Source organism: Belonocnema kinseyi, chromosome 2 (assembly GCF_010883055.1).
Source record: "Belonocnema kinseyi isolate 2016_QV_RU_SX_M_011 chromosome 2, B_treatae_v1, whole genome shotgun sequence".
Taxonomy (NCBI): domain Eukaryota; kingdom Metazoa; phylum Arthropoda; class Insecta; order Hymenoptera; family Cynipidae; genus Belonocnema; species Belonocnema kinseyi.
Window position 1 is genome coordinate 92,667,989 of NC_046658.1, and position 9,131 is coordinate 92,677,119.

General features: G+C 26.7%; 1 protein-coding gene across 2 annotated transcripts in view; it reads left to right on the forward strand.

Annotated features, from left to right (window-relative positions):
- Nucleotides 1–5,818, forward strand: part of LOC117168212 (tigger transposable element-derived protein 2-like) — a 12,445-nt gene extending 6,627 nt beyond the window's left edge. For both annotated transcript variants that reach the window (XM_033353692.1, XM_033353691.1), the window contains 2 exons: nt 324–799; nt 4,236–5,818. In XM_033353692.1, the coding sequence (XP_033209583.1) occupies nt 324–799; nt 4,236–5,127 (1,368 nt within the window). In that variant the 3' untranslated portion in view covers nt 5,128–5,818. The remainder of the gene's footprint in view (nt 1–323; nt 800–4,235) is intronic.
- Nucleotides 5,819–9,131: the final 3,313 nt, after the last annotated feature.

The window sequence follows — 9,131 nt, forward strand, 5'->3', positions numbered from 1 at the left end:
CTAAACGTACTTTATTGTACTCTAATACATTTTCCAAAGTTTCAGCTCGATATTTTATTTATAAAAAAAGTTCTTAGGTTTAAAAAAACATTCAGTGAACTGTAAAAGTGAGGTCGGTAATATAGGTATTTAGCTGTGTCACATGCCCTTAAGACCTCTAGATATTTCGTGTAGAATATGTATGATAAAAAAACGAAAGGAAATTTTTATATTACAAATTTATCTATATTTTTGTATCAATTTGTTTTGATCGTTTTTTGCAATGGTTAAAAAAATATGGCGAGATGTAAATGTTCTAATATTTACTACCTGTAAAATTGCAGGCATCAGAGGGGTGGTTTTCTAGATTTAAAAAACGCCATGGACTTAAGAGATGGTCAATAAAAGGGTATTATTCCAGATTTTTATTGTCCAAGGACATTAATTCTACCGAAGAATTTACGAAATTACTGATTGAAAAAATAATTAGAGAAAATTTGAAATTGGAAAATATATACAATGCTGATGAGTCCGGAATATATTGGAAAATTCTGTTGAACTACATTTGTGCATTATTAACAGAAAAGTCAGTCGCAGGATTCGACAATAAAAAAGATCGATTCACGGCCCTATTTTGTGCCAACGCCAGTGGGTCTCACAAAATCCCTCTCCTAATAATTGGCAAATCAGAACCAAGAAATTCGAAAATTCTTATTGATGGAGAAGTCAAATTACATGATATTAGCTACCTGAAAGATCTTGATGTTAATTATTCTGCCCAGGAGAGTGGGTGGATGAATTGTGAGATCTTCAAAAAATGGTAAAGAAAAAAAATATCCTGTAATCTGTTTGGTTTCTAAATCAAATATGTATTTAACATTAATTACAATATTTTTATGACACATGAATGATTTCGGATCTTTTCGACGCCTATGAGGCGGGGCTAGAGCTCTATTTTTTACTCCCTAGAGAGTAAAAAGTGACGTCAGAGGTGAATAATGAAAGTTATACATCTATAAGTTTGCATTTTACGATAATCAACCCACTCACCGTGAAAAATGTACGGAAATTTTGCTAGCAGAAAATATAATTTCGCGGTAATTTATGCAAAGTTACCATAAATAATTGTTCAAATTACCGTAAATAACCAAAAATTTTCATAAATTTCCGAAAATTTAGAAACATTTTTAAATGGAATTTTGGGCAATTTGTCGTAAATTACCTGACATGTAACCGGAAATTACCAAAAAATTTCATGAATTTCTGGATATTTGAAAAATGTTTAAAATTTAATTTTGGAAAATTTATGGTAAGTTACCATATTTACCTTAAAATAACCATAAATTTCAGAAAATTCATAAAAATGTTTACAATTGAACATGAAGACATTTCGGAATTAAACTTGGGTCAATTTATGTTAATTTATCATAAATTATCCGTAATATTATCATAAATCACCAAAAAAAAGTATAAATTTCTGGAAGTTTATAAGAATGTTTAAAATTGAAATTATGGTAAGTTATCATATTTAACTGCAAAATTACCTCACATGACCGAAAATTTCCGGAAGTTCATAGACATTTTTTAATTTTCGGGTAATTTATAGTAATTTTTCATATATTACCCTTGAAATTACCGTAAATCATGCTTTCTATATTCGAAATCAAATATGTGCTGAAATCATGACTGCACCCTGTTACCTTACATAATTGGTCAAATTACCGTAAATTACCAAAAATTTCCAGAAATTTTAAGAAATTCATTTTAAAAAAATGAATTGAATTTTCGTTAATTTGTCTTCAGTTTCCATAAACTACCTGTAATTTTATCATAAATTGCCAAAAAATTTCATAAACTTCCGGAATTTATAAAAACGTTAAAAATTAAATTTTGGTAAATTTATGGTTAAATACCATATTCATATGTAAAATTTCCATAAATTACAAAAAATGTCCAGAAATTCATAGAAATGTTTACATTAAATTTTGTGTAATTTATCTTCAGTTTCGATAAATTACCTATATTATCATAAATTACTAAAAAAATTTCCGAAAATTTACAAAAATTATTAAAATTGAATTTTTTGTAATATTACTACAAATAACCAAACAATAAATTCCCGGGAATTTATAAAAATGTTTACAATTCAATTCATGGTAAGTTATCATATTCACCTGTATAATTACCATACATGACCGAAAATTGCATTAATATCCGGAAATTTATAAAAATGTTCAAAATTCAATTTTTGGTCATTTGTGGTAAGTTACCATATTTACCTCTATAATTACCATAAATTACCGAAAATTTCCAGAAATTTAAACATTTTTTAATTGAACTTTGGTCAATCTATGGTAACTTACCATAAACTACCTATAATATTACCATAAATTATCTGTAATATTACCATAAATTAACATTAAATTTCATACATTTCCGAAAATTTATAAAAATGTTTAAAATTCAATTTATCGTAAGTTACCATATATACCTGTAAAATTATCACAAATAACCAAAGATTTTCATAAATTGCCGGAAATTCATAAAAATGAGTAAAATTACATTTTAGGTAATTTATGGAATGTTATCGTATGTAATTGGTCAAATTACCGTAAATTACTCAAAATTTCCAGAAATTTATGAAATTCATACAAAAAATTTAGTTGAATTTTGGTTAATTTATCTACAATTTCCAGAAATTACCTGTAACATTATCATAAATTACCAAAAAATTTCTTAAATTTCCGGAAATTTATAAAAGTATTTAAAATTTGATGTTGGCACATTTATGATAAGTTGTCATATTTACCTGTAAATTTACCATAAATTTCCATAAATTTAAAAAAATTAAAATTTAATTTTGGATAATTTATGGAAAGTTACCATATTTACCTGTAAAATGACCATAAATTTACAGATACTTATAAAAAAATTAAAATTGAATTTTGGATAATTTATGCGAAGTTACCATATTTACCTGTAAAATTACTATAAATGACGGCAAATTTTCGGAAATTTATTAAAATGTTTAGAATTAAATTCTTGTTAATTTATGTTAAAATACCATATTTATCATAAAATTACCATAAATTATCAAAAATGTACGAAAATGATTAGAATTTAATTTTGGGTAATTTATCTGGAGTTTCTATAAATTACCAAAAAATGTCATAAATTTCCAAAAATGTATAAAAATTTTTAAAATTGATTTATGGGTAATTTATGGTAAGTTACCATATTTACTTGTAAAATTAGAGTAAATTTAAGAAAATTCATGAAAATACTTACAATTGAACATGAAGACAATTTTTAATTGAACTAGGGTCAATTTATGGTAATTTATCATAAATTATCTGTAATATTACCATAAATCACTAAAAAATTTATAAATTTCTAGAATTTTATAAAAATGTTTGAAATAGAATTTATGGTAAGTTATCATATTTACCTGTAAAAATACCTTGCATGACCATAAATTACCGAAAATTTACAAAAATGTTTAAAATTGAATTGTGGTAATTCATGGCAAATTACCATATGGAACTGTAAAATTACTATGAATGATGGAAAAGTTTCGGTAATTTATCAAAATGTTTCAAATAAAATTTTTGTTAATTCATGGTAAAATACCATATTTATCTGTAAAATTACCATAAATGATCAAAAATTTACAAAAATGATTAAAATTGAATTTTGGGTAATTTATCTGTAGTTTCTATAAATTACCTGTAATATTATCATAAATTACCAAAAAATTTCATAAATTTTGCGGAAATTTATAAAAATACTTAAAATTGGATGTTATGAAATTTATGGTAAATTACAATATTTATCTGTAAAATTACCATAAACGCTAAAAAATTTACAAAAATGATTAAAATTGAATTTTGGGTCATTTATGGTAAATTACCATATTTACCTGTAAAATTGCCAGAAAAGATCGAAAATGTCCGGAAATTTATAGACATTTTTAAATTGAATTTTGGGCAATTTATGGTATTTTATCATATATCACCCTTAAAATTACCATAAATCATGCTTCCTTTATTCGAAATCTAATGTGAGCTGAAATCATGACTCCATTTCGAGAACTGTCTGAAATCATCCATTTGTTTAAAAAAATATTATGCGCCCAGGGGTAGAGGGATTTTTTCGACTTGTGTATGTTTTCAATACTCGTACTGAAAACATACACTCGTCGAAAAAATCCCTCTTCTCTCCCTAGGTGCATAATATACTATTTTAAATTTTATCAGGTACCAACATGAATTTATATCAAGAGTTCTGGAACACCAAAAAAATACAGGAAACAGCGGGAAAGTACTTTTAATTTTGGACAATGCTCCCTCACATCCATCTGCAGAAAAATTAAATGCAATTCATGATAATTTTGAAGTTATGTTTTTGCCCCCCAACGATGTGACCCTCATTCAACCAATGGACCAATCAACAATCTCGACCATGAAGAAACTTTACAAAAGAAATCTAATGCGCAGGTTACTTATCGAAAAAAATTACGAAAAAATTGAAACTTTTTTAAAGGAACTGAAGGTGAGCGACTGTTTAGTGATGCTCACCAAAGCATGGTCCAGTTTGAAGCAGTCGACTTTGAAGAACTCGTGGAAGGCGTTACTACCGGAAAATATCGAAATGAATTCTTCCGAAAATTCAGTGTACGCTGAAGACTCTTTCAAATGCGAAATCAATGATTCAGTTGAAGAATCGAATTCCATTCGCGAGTTTTCTGAACACCTCGCCAAATGTTTGTCAGAAGGAAAAGAGGAAGGTGAAGAAATGTCGAAAAGGGTGAAATTGAAGATTGAAGAGTGGTTTAATGCAGATGAAGGAGATAGCGGCTGTGAAATGCTCTCAGATGCGCAGATTGTGGAATTCGTCTTGAATCGCAAAGATGACCCTGATGACCTTGTAAATTCGAGTATGGATGTTGAGCAAACCGAATATATCCCTCAAGATTTGGGGCGCCAAATTGGCGAGGAAGAAAAAATTGCTGCCAGCGAAGCACACGAGTGCTTTTTGAAATTCAAAAATTGGATGATGGCGCGCGTTCAGTGTTCTGCATCTCAAATTCGCCATTTTACAGAATGTGAAAAGATTTTGAAAAATGCGATTGACAATTTTCAAGGTTAAAGAGTGCATAAATAAAAGTGATTTAATTTATGTATTTATATTCATATTTAGAATTTATTTTAGAAATAAAATTTTCTATGTACATATTTTATTGAAAATTCTTCTCTGATAGAAAAAAATGTATATTAAAATATTAATGGCGAATGGTTTACTTTAGAGTACAGCCAATCATTGCCGAATAAATGGACAATTCGAAAATGTCCTTTTAATTTTGTACAACTTGTGTAATAATAAGAATGAATATTATCCTTAGTATTTAATAAATAGAAATGTATACAATATAATTTAAAAATAAGTTAAGTGTTAAACAAATTTAATTCTTAAGTGCATTGTGGGTCTCTGACACCCCAAGCAATTTTCAAACTCTTATAAACCATACTTAATTCGAAAAAATTGAGTAAGTGTCGCCATTTAGCTTTAGTTGGAGACACTAACATTAAGTAAAGTCATTTAACATACTGCGTCAAACGTCAATCCAGTCTATTAGCAGCAGCTGCTGAAAGTGAGGGTAAAAAAATCATGGGGTGTTGAACACCCAGTGTGCACTTAGTAAGTGAAAAAGTAAATTTGGATAAAATTTTTGTTGTTAAAATTTTATTGATCATTTCTAACGTAAATATATCACATGAAGTGAAATAATCTTTATCATGCGAGAGCAGACTGTGGATGTATTGAATAGAATATAATTATTAAAATGCAGTTATATATGTCTCTTTTTGCAATTTCATGTATTTTTATAGTATTAAATGTCAAATTTCCTCAATTTTTATAATAATAAATCGATTTAAAACAAAAAAACTGATTCATCATTTTATTTTAAATAAATGAATAAATCTTCAGTTTAAAATAATTAAAATTGCGTAAGTTATGAATTTTTAACTAAAAAACAACATTATTTCACTTTTTTTTCATTAAATTTTTTAACAAACTTAAATAAATGGCTATAAAGTCAACTCTACCTACTGAAAGCATTTCGAAATATATACATTTTCGCGAGTTTATTATTAATAATGCTTTTTGCAGTTTCTATGGATTTAATTCATCGATGTACCATCGATTAATTAAATAATTGAATAATACTGAAAATATCATTCCTTTCTTGCATTTGTCTCTGAAGTACTAAATAGTTAAATTTCAAATAAAAAAGATTAATTTTCAACCAAATAGTGAAATTTTGAACTAAAAAATATCAATTTACAAATAAAATTAGAAATATTTAATTTATATACATGAATTTTCAACCAAAAATATGAATTTACAAACAAGAGGAGTAATTTCTAAATAATAAAATTAATTTCTCACCAAAAGAGACAATTTTTCAACAAATTACAGGAATTTGAAACTAAAAAAGACAAATTTTTAGCTAAATAATTGACTTTAAAATTTAAAAAACCTCAATTTGCAACAACAAAAATTGGAGAAGATAATCTTAAATATGCAACTTGAATAGTTGAATCTTTAACCAGAAAGATCAATTTACAAATAAAATTATGAGCATTTCATTGAAATGCTTGAATTTTCAATTAAAAAGATGAATTTGGAAACAAGAGCATTAATTTCCAAACAATAAAATTAATTTCCTAGAGTTCATCTGGATTAATTGAATTTTTAACCAAAAAGATCAATTTACAAATAAAATTATGATTATTTATTTTAAAAACTTAAATTTTCAATTAAAAAGATGAATTTCCAAAATATAAAATTAATTTACTAGCAAAAAATACGATTTTTCAACAAAATATATGAATGTTCAACTAAAAAACAATAATTTCCAGCCAAATAGTTCGTTTTTGAATTAAAAAATATCAATTTTGCAATTTACTAATCAATTTACAAATAAAATTATTATTATTTATTTTAAATACTTGAATTTTCAATTAAAAAGATGAATTTCCAAACAATAAAATTAATTTACTAGCAAAAAATACGATTTTTCAATAGTATTAATGATTGTCCAACTAAAGAACACAATTTTTCAGCCAAATAGTTCGTTTTTAAATTAAAAAATATCAATTTTGCAAACAAAAATGGAGAAGATACATTTTCAGTTTAAAAAAATTAATTTTTAACTAAAGTGATCAATTTTAACTAAAATGAATTTTCAACTAGAAAAGCGCGCGCGGTTCGCTTCGCTAGCAAGTTTGAGCGCGCCTACGCACTCGGTTTTTATATTTTCGCACATTCTTGCGTAAACATTGTAAAATTAAGACTCAAAATATCCACCAGTGTAATTTTGTAATTGTGAATTCTCTTTCGTTAAAAGAGAGTTTGAGCGCACCTACGGCACGTGACTGATGGCAATCGCACTTCGCACTTGGTATTTGCATTTCTTCAGCATTCGCGTACAGACCTTTTAAAATCAAAGGTGAACAGACCGACAACTTAATTTTGTGATTTTGAATTCTCTTTTGTTAAATCTCTTTTGGCTTTAACAAACACATTCTCATCATGTATCTCGTACTTCGCACTCGATTTTGTCCAACATGTAAACTTTTCTACATTATACACAACACTTTTATATCAATTATAATACAATTTTTATGTAACTCTGTCTGGGATTATTTATTAAAAAATTGAAAAATAAAAAGCAAATTGTATTTATCATGATTTGTATTTGTATTTGTTTCTTATTTTGCTTTAAATTGTATTCTAAGTTGCTCCGAAACATGTATCATTTCAATAAATGTATATCATTACAATTCATAATATGCATAAAAATTGAATCATACTAATTCTTATTTCCTTGTTTTTATCATTTTTTTATTTTTAATGTTGTTTTTTACGATTAAGTAAAAACTACTGCGCATCTGCATAGGGTCTAATACAGGAACCTATATAGGGTCCTGTATAGGAGCCTATGTCCTCTTTCGTCTTGTCTGTGCTTTTTCCAAAAATTTAATTTTTAAATTTTTAATCTTATTATTTACGAAAAAAAATCTACTCGTCCTATCGAAAAATGATTGATAATAAATTGATAGATCTTTTTAGGCGAACAACTTTTTTCTGTTTATTTTAGTATATACCTTGTGTCGTTTTTTCAAAAAAATTAAAAATTTTTATTTTGAATGTTATTTTTTACGACTGAAGCAAAAACTACGTGTCCTATCAAAAATTATAGCTCTTTTTTAGATGAACAGGTTTTGTCTCATTTTTTCGTAACTTGTGTCGAAAAGTGATTCATTATGAATTTGTAGTTTTTTTCCAGGGCGTGTAATTTGAGTTTTTTCATTTTTTTCGTATCTTGCATAGTTTAACCAAAAAATGGAATTTGTGGATTTTTTATTTTTATTTTTTTTGGTAGGATCAAATTTGGAATGTTTAACTTTTCGACCAAATTAAAGAAATTGTTATCATAATCCTGTAGGGCCTTCAAAAAGCAACGTTTTTCTTTTTTTGAATTTTTTTCACATCATGTGTTGTTTGGCTTAAAATGTTCATTTTAGATTTTTTTGATTTTGAAAATGCTCTAACCCTGATAATTTTCTTTTTATAGAAAAAAGTCATAGGGATAAATTTTATGAGTTTTTGAGTACTATGAACAACCGTACATAGAATTTTTAAATCTTGAAAAAATGTGGTTTCAAAAATTTTTGGTACGATGAAATTTGGAATTTTCAACTTTTCGACCAAATTAAAAAAATTGTTATTATGATCTTGTAGGGATTTCGAAAAACAACGTTTTTCTTCTCTTGACTTTTTATCATATCATGCTTTTTGAATACTATAAATAACCGTACAGAGAATTTTGGAATTTTCAAAAAAGTGGTCTAAAAAATATTCAAAATGTGCCCACTTTTTACATTTTTATCCAAAACAGCTGGCTAACGAACTTAACCTTTAGTTTAGGACACTAAATGAGTTTGCCAAAGGGCAATCTAATAGATTAATTTTTTCGAAAGTTATCATATTCACAGACAGACGTACAGACAGACACATTCGTAAAAACCTGTTTTTCGGTTTTAGAGGGTCTCAAAACGTGGACATTTGACAGAAACTGGGGGGGG